Here is a 17291-nt window from a genome sequence, read left to right as displayed (position 1 = left end):
CCATTTCTATATTCATGTGCATTTTGTGTCTGCATGCTGTGTACATTTCCACTTCTCACGAGTAAAAGTTCAAACAAGGATCATCAGAAGGGAGAGTGGAACAATACCTAGAAAGATGGGGAAAAAAACAACTTAAATTGCCGAATTAAAATTAACCTTCAAGTGTGAAGATCTGTAGTGGTGGTAATAACAGGGAGGGCAAAGGGGTTAATACACAGGAGACTTACATCTAGAGCCCAATTCAGATTTGATTGGGTAAAACAAGTGTGGACATTTGCTCATATCCCATAACAATCCTGCAGTTTGACACAATCTGACACTATTGGGAGTCCCTGCTCAGACGTAGTCTAGTGCTATATTACTTTGGTGATTATTAAAGGCCAAGCTTTAGATGTTTCGGCACTCTGGCTCTGGCAATTGCTGTCAGCATCTTAAAACAAATCTAGTATAACAATTCTCCCCAAAGAATCCTGTTTTAAACTTTGCATGTGTGACACAAGCATGCTTGTGATAGTAATTTTTGTGGGAAAATGCAGTAGAGATGAAATGTTACACCTTTGTTGAAAGTAGGAATTATGTCATGGTATTGAAAAACTAAAAGAACGAAGATAAACTACATGCTATTTTTGTAGTTAGAGTAATGAACATTGTGCTGAAATAAATATCTCTTTGGAGTTCTGATAAAGGAAACTGATTTGAAAAATCCATTAAATTAAGCAGGAGCATATAAAATAAATAAACTTTTAAAAGAAAGGGTAGAGGTTTGAGTGTTTCAGTGATTTTTTTTATTTTTATGTATATATAGGGCTCTAGAATCAGGAGAGTAGACTGAAGATCCAATTATTGAATATGTAAAATCTGATGGAATGTTATGAAGAATTGCCAAGGGAATATTAGGTTCTTTCTTTGAAAAATAAAACCTAGCAGTAATAAAATTTAAATAACATATATACCTTTCCTTAAAAGAGAGACAAACCTTCAAATTGAGCTCACTTCCTCATGAGTACATGGATGCTTCCCTGCTATTTTCTTTGTAACAATACAGGAAGTAGTTTACCACTACATTTCTCTGGGACATTTTCTCAGCATCCTAGTCTAGCATACAGCCTTGGCGTTCCCTAACTAAGTCCTAGTCAAGAATTAACCAGGCTTGATCGTGTTTAACTTTCTTAGCCGGGTGCTGCCACCTGCTGAGCCATAGTGCACCTAATCAATAAATAATTTCTAATACTTATATGTTATAGTACAGAGGAAACAATTTATTAGTCAATATGTTTTTTATTCTATAACTAGGATAGATCAGTTAAGAGTTAATTACATAATAAATTAGTCATCTTATTTCTTTTCAAGACTATTTTTGCGTAGGATAAAAAAGATGCTTAAAATATGGAATATGAATTTGCCTGTTTAAATTAATCAGGCTAAATCACAGTTGAAGTCTTTATATTTCCTGACTTTAGGATCAATCATATTACTTGGCTAAGCTACCTTTTTATAAGAGTAGGTGTCACTGAGTTTACTCATTCACCATTATAAACTCTTCCATTCCAATTCCTGTATTTAATATGAATACAAATAACTTGATGAAAATTTAAATGTATTCACTTTTCTTTTACATATATATTGCACATAGTTATTTTTGTGAAAATAAATGTGTTGATACTCCAATAATGCTTAATAGAATCTTTAATGCATGATTTATAGCTGAATTTGTATTTTCTCTATTCTTTTCAAAAGTTTTACCCACTGAGTGAGTAATGACACTAACTTATGCACTTTTACCTGTATTAAATGCAGTATTTCTGGGGAGTTATTTTTATAGCTGGAGAGAAAGCAATACCCCAAGGATTCTACATAATCCTCATATTGATCCAAAATAAATGAGTAAATAAGGTGGAAATTATTTGCAGTATTTTATTTGCAGGGGGAGGTAGTTTTCCTCTTCTTTCAGGTATTTTTCAGCAATGACTACAATTTTTTTCAAATACTTCTTTTCCTTGGGTTTTTAAAATATATTGCTTTTTCTTGTAAACATGTTCTTTGTCCCCTTCTTTCAATTGGCTTTGTTTTTTAAATTATTATGTGGCAAGGTGTAATTAGGAGAATTGAATTCTGATATGAAGAAAATATTATTAAAAGGAAAATGTTATTAAAAAAGTAACATTGTAGCAAATCCTTTAGCTTGACAAAGCCTTTAGCAAAATCTTGGTTTATGTGCAAACTGTTTTCCAAATTGTCTCTTTCACTGGCAGTAGTGTTTTCCCTTTGCATTACTTTCTATCGATCTATTGTCTGATTTATATATTAAATATAAGTACCTTAGTAAAAGTGATCTTAAACTAATTTATATTATAAATAAAAATGAAACAATGGATTTCTGTAAGGCTGGTCAGTCAGTGAAATAGTAATAAAGTTGACCATTTTATTTTAAAATAACTGACTAGATTTGAATACTTTTAGCCACCTAAATTCAGAATAACAGTTGTAAGGGTTCAGTCATATTAATACTACTATCCTTAGTAGGTTTTTAAAGAGACTGGTGTACAAAAATGAAGAATAGTTGTAACTGGTGAACAAATTTTATCCTTTCGGTTTATGGTAAGTTTTGGAGAGAAACAGATGTCCATGCTTCTTTTTAAGATTTTGATCTCGAGTTTTTTCTTCCAATGGATGCCTTGTCCATTGACCAATAACATTACATCCTCAGCATGCTGATACCATTTTTTTAAATAGTAAGTGTCCATTGGGGGAAAATATGTTTTTTAATAGTTTAAAAGATGCTTACTTTTTTCTTTGCCCAATCATTTAAAAACTTGATTGTTGAATTATGAAATGATAAGTTTCATTCAGACATGATAGTAAGCAATGAAATTCAACTGTTCATTTTAAATGTCTAAATCAATAGAATGGAATGGACTACCAAACAGCAAAAATTGACAATAGTTTGAGTATAATTAGACTAATTATATTTCAATATGTTGCCTGAATGGAAACATCTCTGTTATAGGTATTACTGCAACAACAAAGTTTGTAACTTTATGGAAAGGGAAATAATAAACATGTTAAATTTATTTCTGTGAAGTTGAAGAATGTAAGTAATCAATTCTAAGCAAAGGTTTTCTATTGAGCCATGATTTAGTTTATTTACTAATTGCAAATGTTTAATGCTGCTGTGCTCTAATATTTCTATACTATACAGCAAAATACAACATTATAATAATATAATCATCAAAATCACCAGCAATACATTACTGCAACACACAAATTATAAAGTGGGACTATAAATTATCAGGAATTTTTTTTACTATGTATTTATACCTCTAAAGAATTACTCCTCTTGGAAAAGCCATATATTAGATATTTCTTCAATATTAAATATGTGCTTGCAAATATGTGAAGGGTTTTTTTTGTTGGAAAACTCACACAAATCATCTTGAAGACATCAGCTTGCCTTCAAATAATCTCTTACTGCACTTTTTGAAACTTGAGGTCTCATAACAAGCACTTTTCCCCTTGGATGAGCTGAAAATATTTATCTGTTGGCAAATAATAAAGCCTTTCAATCTTAATCAGCAAAAGTCCATTAAGAGATTTTATTTATTTGTTTGTTTGTTTGTTTGTATGTATGTATGTATGTATGTATGTATGTATGTATGTATGTATGTATGTGTGTTACAACCCCTGGTATGCCCAAATATGGGAGGGAGCTCACTACTCCCTCTTTCTGTCATTCGGCTCATCACAGAAAACCATCCAGACAGAAACCCATTTTTTTTTAATGTTGCCTTTTTATATTTGTGTTGTATTTGTGCTGATAAATAAATAAAAGGAGACTAGTATGGATCCATTTCAAGCTATTTAGCTCTCATCAGCTAGCCATATCCTTACTGGGATTCGAACCAGGGCTGTATTGCATATTAGGCCGATGTAATTGCCACTAAGCCACAGGCTCTCTTCCTTATCAGCAATGCCAGGGAAATAGGTATGTATTTGTGTCATTGTGTTTATTTATCAGCACAAATACAACACACACACACACACACACACACGTGTGTGTGTGTTGTATTTGTGCTGATAAATAAATAAAGGGAGACTAGTATGGATCCATTTCAAGCTATTTAGCTCTCATCAGCTAGCTAGTCTCCCTTTATTTATTTATCAGCACAAATACAACACAAATATAAAAAGGCAACATTAAAAAAATTAAAATATGGGTTTCTGTCTGGATGGTTTTCTGTGATGAGCCGAATGACAGAAAGAGGGAGTAGTGAGCTCCCTCCCATATTTGGGCATACCAGGGGTTGTAACACGCACACACACACACACACATACATACATACATACATACAAATTCTTTATATTATTTTTTAAATTTATATGCCACCTCTCTTGCCTAGAGATGGCTGTACTTCACACAATATCTTGTCATTTTGTCCAAAGAAAGAAAATAGCCCACATCTCATCTTGTACCTTTAAATAAATATTTAAATCATTCAGATATAAAATCCATGAAGAGCTACTAAAAACAATCAATTAAAAGTATTAATCTTTAATTCCTTCAAATGATGTCCCACAAATTCATTTCTTCTTCTCATCTCCTCTCAATTTTAATATAATTTATCACTTTCTCTAAAAATACAGTGAAACTCTCTTCTTCCTATATTTGTCTATAAACAAATCTTCAAAAGATTTGTCTATAAACAAATCTTCAAAATGTCACCATTCAGTCCTAGTCAAGAAAATCCATTAAAATCTATTTTAAAAAAGGATCTTATAGAATTTAACCTTGATTGAATAAGCCAACTTTGTAAACCTTTATTTTAGTTTTAAAGGTCTTAATTATTTCTTTTAGATAATGTTGGAAAAGCTGATAGCTTCTCTCTTTTCCTTTTCTCATGAAATAATATAAAACATTTCTTTTGTAAATCTAAGGTAAAAAAATTGTCCAGGTCACTTTTCTGAGTTAAAATCCAAGTCACTCTTCTGGTTTATTATTTGTTTATCTTTTAACTATTAAAACCTCAGCAGGTTTTGTCAACATCATTCTTGTATCATGTCAATTTTAAATCCATATCCAAATCAAATAACTGGTTCTCAGTTATATCAACAATAGCTCTGGTATTTCTTCCATTTTTATGTATAAAGAAGTCTAAAGCAAATGTGACCAACCTTTGGCTCATGGGGCACATGCAGTCCTGGGCAGCTAATAATGCAGCTTTGCAAGATGAAAGACTTTTACAATTATTGTGATTTTAGTGATATTTATATACATTAACTATTTTATATATTTTATATGTGACCCAAGACCATTCTTGTTCACTCAGTGCAGCCCAGGCAAGCCAAAAGGTTGGATAGCCATAGTCTTAAGGGTACGTTTTGGGTACATTGTTGCCCAATATCCTTAAATTTTTCCAGAATTAAAACATTTTTCTCCATTCTGGGGAAATGAGAATTCTCCTTTAAAAGAATCTTTTAGGTCTTTATGGCTGCCTTTAGTAACTAACCTTCAAAATCTCATCAACCTTTGCTCTCATCTAAAACATTTTCTCAGGAAGAGATTTCTTACTCTTAAACTCAAATCTTCAAATATACTGAGCAGGAAATATTCTTACAACTTTTCAAAAACCTTCTTTCTAGTCAATAGACTAGAGTCCATGTAAAAACTTTCCAGAATCAACTTTCTAGTCATCCTTTCTCTGCTTATTTCTAAGTAACATTTTTCTTTTTAAGTTTTAAACTTGCATAAATCTTCTTTTGGTTGGAAGAATATCATCCATTGTAATAAAACTTGTCCTTTTGGAGGTTCTTAATGTGCAAAAAGCAGGTTACATTTGAAGTTTCCAATAAAAGCGATGAAGAGGGTTATTGGACTAACTCTGTGTCATTCATTTTGAAAGGTTTTGAACTCTGTGGCTGGGCTAAAGCTGTCTCTCCCAACTCCCAGAGCTCTAAAATCCTCTGGAGATTCCTCCTCCCCTCACAGGGAGCATCTGTAAGAAGCACTTTGAGCAATCCCCTCTCCTTTATCTGGGAGGAATTTAGGGAGCCAGCTCCTTTACCTGCTCCACTTTCCACCATGCTTGTCAGCTCCACTAAAAGTGAAGCCATCTTAGTCTGCTATTGCTTCCCTAAGAAATGTCTCGTACAATTTCCATTAACATTTAATATGTTCACTGATACACGATTGCCCATCCTTTTCATCATTTATTCCTTCCTTCCATTCAAAACCCTCTTCATTTACTCCACTCTTACCCAGTGGTTGAGCAGTTGCTTTCACCCATTGCCTGCCCTGGCTGCCATTCTCTCCCTGTTTTGATTTTAATTACTCCCATCTATATCTCCTTCTGTCTTTGTGTGCATGGGTGCGCTCATTCTTTCTCAGTCCTCTTCTTTGGATCACAGTCTGGGATGCAGAGAGAAAGAACAAATCTGGGCTTCTAGCTTCTCTTCCAGTTGTGGCTTCTCAGATCACCTTGGTTCTCTGGAAGATACTCTCCTTTTTCACATCTCTGCCATCTTTGCTGCCTGACTTTTCCAACATGGCATAATTCAATGGTCTCTGCATATTATTCCTCCAGCTAGCAGATCAATTTTGTCTCACCTGTTCCCTTTGTTTCCTATATTTTTCTGTCCTTCCCCCCCTTCAGCTAAGATTGCATCACTCTCTCTCACACAGTGTTTGAAAGGATTTTTAAGAGCCTTCAATCCCTAAATACTAGTTCTTACTCTGGCTAAAACAGTTTCCTTTCCCGTAGTGCCAGCTTAATGTCGCCTATAAGCTCCTTGGTGATAGGTTTTTAAGTGTAAACACCTTTATACTTTTTTCAAGGAAAAAAAGAGGTAATCCTCATTTTGTGACTGCCATGTTTAATGATTGTTCACAGTTATGATAGCAATGGAAAAGTAACCTTATGACCACTCTTCCCATTTATGACTTTTTCAGGTCTGTAAAGCAAAGAAAAGCTGAGGTAAGACCATAAGCGCAGTCGCAGTTTAACTTAGCAACAGCTTCACTTAACAACTAAGTTCCCAATCCTAGTTGTCGTAGTTAAATGAGCTACCTGTACACACTTTCCACAGGTCACCAAATCCACATATTGCATTTGGAGGATTTTTTCACTTCTTAAAGACAATAAAATTGGCAGTTTTGAGTAAATGCATCTCATTGAATGAATGTGTTTGTTGCATATTCCATGCACAACTTTGAGCATGGTAGCATGTCACATTTTTAAAATACCTGTTTAGATAGATATCCCCATAGAAGTCTCCAATTATACAGTAACTAGAATAAAAATATGTAGTTTTTTTTAGATCTCTGTGCAATATTTTATCCGGTAGATATATTGTCATTTTATTTAGCAAATGTGGAACTAAGGGATTGTAATTTGGTTGAGACAATCTGGTAGGGCTAGAGTTTAGTTGTTTTTAATTAAATATTGTAAGCACTCACTGACTGTAAAAATAACTGCAACTTTATACTATCAGTTAAACAAGTATTATCGGAGGGATTGGTAAATGTAGTTGTAGTGAGTCAGTTGAAGAACTGGATAAAAATGCACAATATATTTTGTGGTGAATATTTCCATAAAAGTTTATAACCACTTATCCTCCCTTCTCTTTTTTTTAAAGATATAATATTTCCTAAGTAATGGTGGCAATTTCATAGGAAGCATGCTTGAGAAAGGCCCCATCATCCCTGTTAGAAGTAGGAAGAAACATGCTCATTGGGCCTGTGCAAATTATTCAGTGAAGTGTTTCTCAAAGTAGCTATTCTCAGGCTAAGCCCTTCTGCTTTGAGGCCCTTTTGAAATCTTTTGGGTGCACATGTGCATGCCTGGAAAATACTTCCACCGGTATAATTAGTTTAATCAGGGGAAAACACAGAAGTAGACAAAATGTCTAGTTGAACTTTCTATCATTTCAGGCTAAAGGCTTTAAAAAAAATTAGGCTTGTTTTTTTTAAAAAAAAATCTAATGCTGAGAATGATAATTCTCTATGAGGCCTTAAGAGTAGTATCTATTCCCTAACAATTCTCTATGAGGCCTTCAGAGTAGTATCTATTCCCTTTATCTCACATTTGTTGTGTGTCGTTGTCTCCCCTCCCCGCTTCTTTGGTGGGAGCCTTTTCTTGTTTTTGTATATGAATTATTTAATTGATACAGTTTAAGAAGTAAAATATGCAGAATTCAAGGACAAGAGGCATTTGGTAAGTTACCACTTGGGCTTCTTAACTTCTGTGTGAAACATTGGAAATATTTGTTTGTGGTTTTATATAGCTGATGATGCACAGCTTTATTTGATCTTCCATTGGAATTCCAGTGAGGCAGAGGATCCCTTAATAAGTGTTTGAAAATTGTTTTAGATGAAATGATTGGAAATAATTGAAGTTGAATTCAAATAAGGTGGGGGAAGGAGTGCCTTTTAAGAACAGCACTTACCTTGACAATTGATTCTGGGAGTTAAAGATATATCCACTAAAATGCATGCCAAAGATTTCTGGATTGGATTAGTTAGATGATACACTATATTTAAAGTTTGATCCTAAATTTCGTTAGTTATGGAATGTGTTTAGAAAAAATCTGTGGAGAAAAGATGTAAAATCTGTGTTATTCAGTACTGCACTGTTTTTACATTTGGAAGCCCTGAATATTCTAGTATTTATGGAAAGAGAGGATTTTCTCCAAATATTATGGTCAGATTATGGTTTAGCTGTGAAATTCCTTATTGTCATTCAAGTGTGTATGGAATGGCATGCTTGCAACAAAGTAACAGTTGTTGATCTGTGTTTGAGTTTATGGAATCTTATCATACAGCAGGTAGTTTACCAAGGCATGATTCAAAACCCCATTGCTGAATTTATGTTTATGCTACTTTCTTTTCCATGCAGGGATTAAGGGATTTATCAATCCTATTGGTTTTGAGACTCTGGATGGATTCTAAAGCATGTGGTGCGTACAAGAAATAACTGCAAAGAAATAGTTAAATAATGCTTTGGAATAAGGAAGTTTGGGTCCAATTTTTTGACTCCAGTGTTGGCTTGCTGGGTGACCTCCAGAAAAGCAATTAACCTTTGTCCTTCTATAAAGGCAAAAGCAGTTATAACAACAATACAGGCACCCTGTTGTTACCACAGAGACCAGTATAGAATAAAAAGGAATTCTTTGTATGAACACTAGGTAGGATTATTTATTTTTCCTATGTCAATTTAGCAGTGTTTATTTCAGCCATTTAATAATTTCTGGATTTCTTCCCTTTTCATTTTCAAATTAAAATGCAATATTTCACATTATTTTCTGTTAAAATATGGCCCATGTTTTTTAACCATAACGAGTTAAAAGCTTAAAAAAGAAAGGAAACTCCTTTGGATTATATAAACTTTATGGCAAATAGAATGGTATTCTCAATGAACACATTATGCATGACAAACATACTAGAGGATCTTTTGGTAGCGAAACTCACAATCAAGTACATAATATATGAATGCACAAGGGGAATTTTTTTTTTGCAGAATAAAGCCAATACATTCTGAATTAAACTAATTAATCCATTAAATTGCCAAATAGGAAATCCACCAGAATTAGGAAAACACACCTTTTCTTTTTTCCCTATAGTTTATTATAACCAATTAGGTTACAATAATTGTCCTCAAACTCTATCTAAGAATCTTAAGTTAGAACAATGTAGGCTATGAAATGCTTTTTGTTAGATGTTACATTTGTGTCTTCTCTCTGCCTTTGGAAAATGAGTTAAGCAGACTCACCTTTTCATCCCAATCCTTGGAATTATTTATGATTGTATCTACCATTAGTGATCCTCACTGACTGCCACTTTTCAAGATATTGCTGTTGACTTTTAAAGCCCTAAATGGCTTGAAGCATATGTTTTTGTTGGAGTGCTGAGTTGATTATAGTGGTAATCCTGGGCAGTGCCTGGAGGCAGTAGTCTGAGTGAGGAGCTTAAAATTAACTGTTTTGGGAGGTATATTAAACATGGTGTCCAATCAAACCTTATATTTGCTAAGAAATTTTGCTCCGTCTGATGCTTTTGTTTCTTCTGTAAAGGGTTTTGTATTGTAACATTGTAACTTTATTATAGTTCAGACTTGTCTGATGTAAATTGATTGTGATTATTAAATGTGAATAGTTTACAAATGCAATAAAATCTTATTTTATATTTTAATAGCTGACTTCATTTTATTTATATTAACTACTTCAGTTGAATGGAAAGAAAAGACGTATATTTCCTTTTCCTTTTCCTTCCCTTTCCTTTTTCCTTTCCTTTCCTTCTTTCATACATATAAATATAATAATTATAATCTTTATTATCACTGTACTTAAATACAACAAAATATATACATATACATATTTACATGTATACAGTTTTGGGAGCGCTAATGATCAGATATATGAATTTTTTAAGCTATTCTGTAAAGGAATCTGAGATTATTTAGAAAAAAAGTGAGCATGTCTGAACTAAAGTCTTTGTTTTCCTCCAAAAATAAAGATGGGAATTGGAGCGTCAAAGCTCAGAAAGATAAGCTTCTTGCAAAACAGCAAAACATTAATATTTATTTTAGGTATATTTTCCTCAGATTATATAGATAAAGTGATTTAAGCATTGCTTTTGTTTCTCTGTTATACTGTATTGAAATAGCAAACTTAGTTAACATTTATACATTATATTGTTTCTTGTGATTGTATCTAATCAGCAGTTTTTTCCTTACTTATTCTGAAGTTGTTTTATTCAGCATGGTAAATTCTCTAGAATTAAGCACATTTATGGTTCCAATCCTAGGTACACATTAGGAAGTGTATTTAGAATTGGAACCATAAATGTGTTTAATTATCTTTTAAATGAGCTGAAGCTACAGCTTTTATCATCCCCACAACCATATGTTTGGTTGGGAAAATTGGGAACCTATGTGAGGGTCTGTATATGGAAGATGTCTAAATGATATTTTGAGACATTGGCACTTAACAAATTGGAAAATCTAAAAGATTATTACTGATTTATTAAAATGAACTGACAGCTTATCCCATAACGCAAAGATTTTAAAAGAGACAAATTTAGAATATAGTAAAATGGGAGTGTGAGTAGACTTCTTGCTAAGGAAAATACACCAACTAGAATAAGGTCAGATGCTCTCAAGCACTTTGAAAGACTTCTGGTTGGAGTTTTTTGGTGCTATGGGTAATCATTGATTGGTCACTTATGAAGGACCCAAAATGAGTGTAATGTAATGCACTTCTGGTCATCCTAAAATGTGATGCCACACCTCTCTCCATGGCCATGCAACCACATTTTGGCTGCTTAGCGACTGGCTTGCCTTTATGGCCAATTGTCCTGTGGTCATATGACCATGATTTGTGACATTATTTTGCAGTTTCTAGAATTTCTGCCAATTTCTGGCATAAAACGCCCATTCAGAATAATGGGTTCACACTTAGCATTTTCAGGAACAATTAGAGTAGAAAGTAGATACATACTAAATGTTTTTATTAGCATTGAAATTCCTAAATAGCTTAGACTCTGCCTACCTGAAGGAACCTCTTCCCCTCTAAGTTGTAAACCTAAAGCTCTGATAGTTTTCTAAGGATTTTTTGCAGGTGGTGTCCTGAATGGTGGCGGCCTACTTGGAATCAGCTAGGGAGGGAGGTCAAACTAGTGCGGGCTGGATGCATCATGCTCAGGCCACGCCCCAGCCCCGCAAAGGCAAAAAATGCCGTGATACATCACATGATAACATATGACACGATCAAGTTTGATACCTGTGAGCTAGAGCAAGGCTTTTCTTGGGGCTTTCCTCCCCCTTTCTAATTCCCCTTAGAAATGTGGATTACTTCATCTCTGGCTTGTTTTAATTCTTGTTTGAAGAAGAATTTAAATATTTATTTCTACATTCAAGCCTTCTAAGCATTTATTATTTTATAATTATATAATATCTGAATTTTCTGTAGTTTGTTATTTTTTGCATATGTTATATAATACAAAGCTATATAAAATGTATTAGGAAGTTTTAAGGTACCGTATTTTTCAGAGTATAAGATGCACCGGAGTATAAGAAGCACCAAGGTTTTGAAGAGGCAATTTTTTTTAAAAAAGGTTTTGCACTCTGCAAACCTCCCAAAAACGGCCCACCCCCCCCCCAAAGGCATGAATAGCCTTTAGGAGGCTTGCAGAGTGCTCCTGGGGGGTGGCCCCCCCAAAAATGAGCAAAAACAACCAATTTCTCACAAAAATGGGTCTGTTTTTTGTCAAAAAAATGCATGCATAGCTTTTAGGATGCTTATAGAGTACTCCTGGGGACTGAGGGAGGGCAAAATTGAGCAAAAAGCCCATTTTCCACTCATTTCTGCCCTCCCCAGCCCCCAGGAGCTCTCTGAAAGCCTCCATAAGGTTATGCAGGGCCATTTTAGTGAAGGGGCCGGGGTTTCGGGAGGCAAAAAATGCAGTATTCAGTGTATAAGATGCATCCAGATTTTCAGCCTCTTTTTTGAGGGAAAAAGGTGCATCTTATACTCCGAAAAATACGATACTTTAGTATTTCTTAGGATTTTATTTACGATGTCAAAATTATTTGTTAGATTCCATAGACTGTTTTCTGGGAGCATGTTCCAGGCAAATGTGATAGGTAAATGTTCAAAGGAATCTTTATTACCCACAGTTTACATTACATTTGCACTAATTTAGAGTTAGCTATAGTAGGCTATTGATGAAAAATGTATTACAGCATGAACTTTGGTAATCTAGAGGCCACTTCATTAGTTTAATTATTATCTTCCCAGCTAAAACCACTTAAAGAGGAAATAAGGATATAGAAAGAAACAGTTACAGAACATAGGTTTTTAGGATAAATTTGGAGCAACTAAAGTGGGGATTAGTCTGAGAGGTAATTGTTTAGATAACTAACGGGAGAAAAGGCGCTGTGGTATGAATAAGAAATGTTCAGGCAGCTGAAGGAGGTTTAACAGTAAAGAGGCCAGGCACAGGACATATACAAAAGTAAAGAAATTGGTGTAGAATTTGGAAATGAAAAAAATGCCAGTATTTAGAATTAAGGAAGGACATTATGTGGTCAGAATATGTATGTGATTTTGATAACAGAATGCTGGAGAAGGGTGAATGAATGCAAAGGAAGATTAGAGAGTAAAATGTGCAGGGCATGGACCAACCTTTTTTAAAAAAATAATGTTTGCACAATGAACTAAAGGGGGAATCGTACTTTAGAATGTTGTAGAGGGAGAAGCATCATTTTCTGACTGATTCAGCAAGGGCAGAGGGAACAGAAAAATTAAGGAGAAAACCAGAGATCTGTGCTTGTTAAGCTGTTTGGATGACATAAGTAGCAAGATAGAATAAAGTGCACAGATATTGGAAAGAAATGTGAGATGTTTGGAATTGAGTAGACAGAGCACCAAGGAGCACTTCAGTTAAGATGCTGCTCCCAAAAGATGCTGAAATAAAATTAGAGACAAAGGGTTATCGAGAGTAGTGCTATAGGACAAATATCAAAGAAGACAGGGAGAAACAAGGAGATGCTTTTAGGGTGGGAATGGCAATTTGAGACACAACTGAAAAATATCAAGAGATGGTGGACAACGTAGTATTTAGAAAAAGGAAGATGGGTATAATCATCGAAAGGCTGCTTGATAGATACTGTGACCTTTCAATGCTACTTGTTGAAGACCCAAAAATGAAGAGACTGATAATATTTTTTTATTTCACTAACAAATTTAGTAGTCTGCACTTAATTTCATCAAATGAATAGAATGGTAAAACCTTATTTTTTTTTAAAAAAAAATTAAAATGGTTGATTGAAAGAGATGCTACCAGACTCTTGATTTTATGGTATCAGATTAACATAGCTCTCCTACTTTTTAAAGAGTGATCATATTTCAAACAATCTTCTTCTTCCATGCCTCATGCAAAATAATTGCATGTTAGAAATTACCTATTCCAGAGGCAGAACAAAAAGTTTTTTTAGTCAGTTAAATTTGCACAAAACACCAAGCCAAGTTTGCCTAAAACTCTGGCGTATTCATGATGCTACCTTCATTTGCTTACTTTTGTAAACTGCTGTAGCTAAATTAATACAAAATTTATTAGGACAAATAACTTTTGCTAAGGAATTTTTCACGTAGCAGTTTAAATAGTAAAGCTGTTATTATATATTTTTTCAAAATCTCTAATCTATTTCTTCTTCCTTTTTGTTTTATTGTTGTTATATTATTTTTATTCCATTTTTCTGTATAATGGTATACATGCCTAATATTCCTGCTTTTTACTTTTGCATATTATGATAAATATATTTTTTTAAAATCCCCTTTTTATCCCTATAGGTGTTAAGAGCCAGGGTGATGCAGTGGTTAAAAGGCAATACTGTAGGGCTAACTCTGCTTACTCCAGGAGTTCGATCCTGACCGGCTCAAGGTTGACTCAGCCTTCCATCCTTCTCAGATCATTAAAATGAGGACTCAGATTGTTGGGGGCAATATGCTGACCTGTAAACCTCTTAGAGAGGGCTGTAAAGCACTGTGAAGCGGTATATAAGTCTTAAGTGCTAGATGAATAGGAGGGGACTGAAACTGAGTTTAAATTTTGTAGTATATCTAGTTTGCTGAATATACTACATTTGTCTGAATTCACACTTGTGCTAATTATAAACATATTCTATAATTCATGGTAACTATGCATAGAACGGATAGTGTTCAAAGCAGAAGACAATCAAATTATCTATTCTGTGGCATACAAAACAGGTAGCAGGCCCACCTGTTAGTTATGGCGAAGTAGTCAAGGTCAGGTTTTGTAACAATTCAGGTTTATACAGAAGTATCATAGAGGTGGAAATGTCTAAGGTTGGTGTAATGTAATGGGTAGGTTCATCTTAAAGTTTATCAGGTGCTTTTATACTGGTAACTAGTTTAACCTAAGCATATTGTTATGAATGGAAAACTTGCCTAGCCTACAGCTTTTTTGGGGAAAAGGCCACATATATACCTTTTATCTCTGGTCTCATTTTCCAGCATATCGCTACAAATGTTAGCTAATCTGTCTCAACCCTTGGGTACGAATAGATGATAAATATTAACAATAGTTAAGATATTTCCATAATGAAAAGTAGCCATAATTAAGATGCACAGGGAAAGGGCCAGGTGAATTTCTATGAAGAAAAAATTGGTCAGTGAATTAGCTTAATTATACTTATGCTGGGCTTTATAATATTTGTTTCAATTAGTTGGTTGGGTTAAAAGAACAAGTAATCCAGCTCCACTAAGAGCATTGAATTGACTCTTTTGAATTAGAATACATTTGCAAACAAAATAGTATGAAATGTTAATGAGAAATTTAATTAGCCTTATTTGTGTGTGCAAGTAGTGTAGTATTTCCTACCTTGCCCTTCTTTCTGCTTTTCTCTAAGGGGAACATACAGGTCTTAACTAATGTGTGGGTGTGTGGAAGCTTTTCCAGTTTCTTAACACTAACTTGTAATTTTGCTAAGAACTTAAATTATAGGCAGTCCTCAATTTATGACTGTTTAACTTTGATGGTTCAAATTTACGACAGCCTTGGAAAAAGTGACTTATGACCTATATTCATACTTACAAGCATTGCACCCCCCACCCCATGGTCATACGATTGTAATTTGGGTGTTTGATAACTGAAGCTTGCATCTTGACTGGTTGCAGCCTCCTGTAGTCACAGGGGTTGTGATTTTTACCTTTTTTGCCAATTTCCAGCAAAAAGCACCCAATGGGGAAACTGGATTTCTTAATTACTACAGATTTACTTAATGTCCATTAAAAATTAGGTCTGAGTGACTTATGACTGCAGCAACTTATTTCAGAAATTCCTGTCCCAATTGTGGTCATATATCGATGACTACCTGTACAGACACACAAAAAAATTATATTCTGTACCATCCTGTTTCATATAGTCCCATCTCATAGTTGTCCTTTCTCTGCAGTGTTCTATGCCCAGGTCTCTTTGGCTGGGCTGCTCCAGCCTGGCGGACAGCATGCCCTCACTGCGATGCCTGTATAACCCAGGGACTGGCACACTCACAACTTTTCAGGTACTTTCTCACCCTGTCTCTCTCTTGAGTGTCTGAGGTTTGTGCTCCTGCTTGTTTTCATAACTTCTTTCATCTTTATTATGATTGCTAGTGCTAGTGCTTTTACAAGCATATCATTCTAGCTGCTCATGTTGCACAGATCCAGAGTTGGCCACTAACACAGAAAGATTGATGGTTCTGATAGAAATATTTTTGCTAAGCTCTCATAAGAAGATACAGGGCTGATCCTTGCAAATTAGGTATAGTTGTGTTTAGGAAGATTGGCCTGGACAGGGAGCCATTTGATATTTAAATTAGAACATAAATATGGTAAGAATGGGTACTTCATATTCGAGCTGTCTGATTTCTGGCTTGTGTTGTTATTCTTGCTTTCTTAGTGATATACTGATAATGGAAGAAGCTAGATAGATAAGGTTAATTGTTATAGGTTCTGGAATAATTTACTTCTTTCTCGTCCGTCTATCCCCTATTCCATTTACACCCCTACTGCACACAGAATCAAGGGTATATTTCTAGAAGGTGGCTTTTGCCTTTCCTGAAAATTAAAACGTTCCTTAAAAAAACTTACTAGTTTACCTTCTACTTTATTTCTATGTAATTCTTATACACATTAAAAACTTCATTTGTACCTGGCAATAATTCTTTGAGGAAATAGAAAAGCAGACCTCACATTAATTTTTAAAATCTTGGTTTGCAGCTTCTAGATATTTCAGACTTTCAATTTATCCTACTGTTTAATTATATGGCTTTTTCACATCATTATCAGCTAGGTTAAAGCAACTGTTCTCTGGTGTTTCTAAACATACTGATATATTGGATTCCAGTTTCTTTTATTGTCATTAAAATGGCAATATATATAGAATATAAGCATCCATATATACATTAGATGATAACAAAGAGTTATCTGCTACCAATGTGTGGTCACATGGAGTTTTGCAGGTCAGATATGATAGTCCAAGTCTGCCTTAGTCCATAAAAATTATTGAGATATACATAGTCTGAATTTGTTATTTAATCCCTAACCAAATTCATTATAAACAAAGTGCAAAAATGAAAATTGAGCATTTTTTATTTATCTTAATTTTTATTCGACCCTTGAGTCCAGAGTATAAATCATAAAAACAATACTAACACAACCGTAACAATCATAATAACATAAATACAATATGGTAGGAGATTTATATTTTCTTGATTTTAGAAGTATACATTGAACACACG

General features: G+C 34.2%; 1 protein-coding gene across 1 annotated transcript in view; it reads left to right on the top strand.

Annotated features, from left to right (window-relative positions):
* The window catches only part of LOC309393726 (F-box/WD repeat-containing protein 1A-like), a gene marked incomplete at its 3' end in the record, with an annotated part of 55440 nt that overhangs the window by 19703 nt on the left and 18446 nt on the right, over nt 1–17291 (top strand). The window contains exon 3 of the mRNA XM_081956221.1: nt 15966–16073. Coding sequence (XP_081812347.1) covers nt 15966–16073 — 108 coding nt within the window. The remainder of the gene's footprint in view (nt 1–15965; nt 16074–17291) is intronic.

This window comes from Natrix helvetica (assembly GCF_964273705.1).
Source record: "Natrix helvetica genome assembly, chromosome: 5".
Lineage (NCBI taxonomy): Eukaryota > Metazoa > Chordata > Lepidosauria > Squamata > Natricidae > Natrix > Natrix helvetica.
This window is presented reverse-complemented; position numbering and strand designations above follow the sequence as displayed.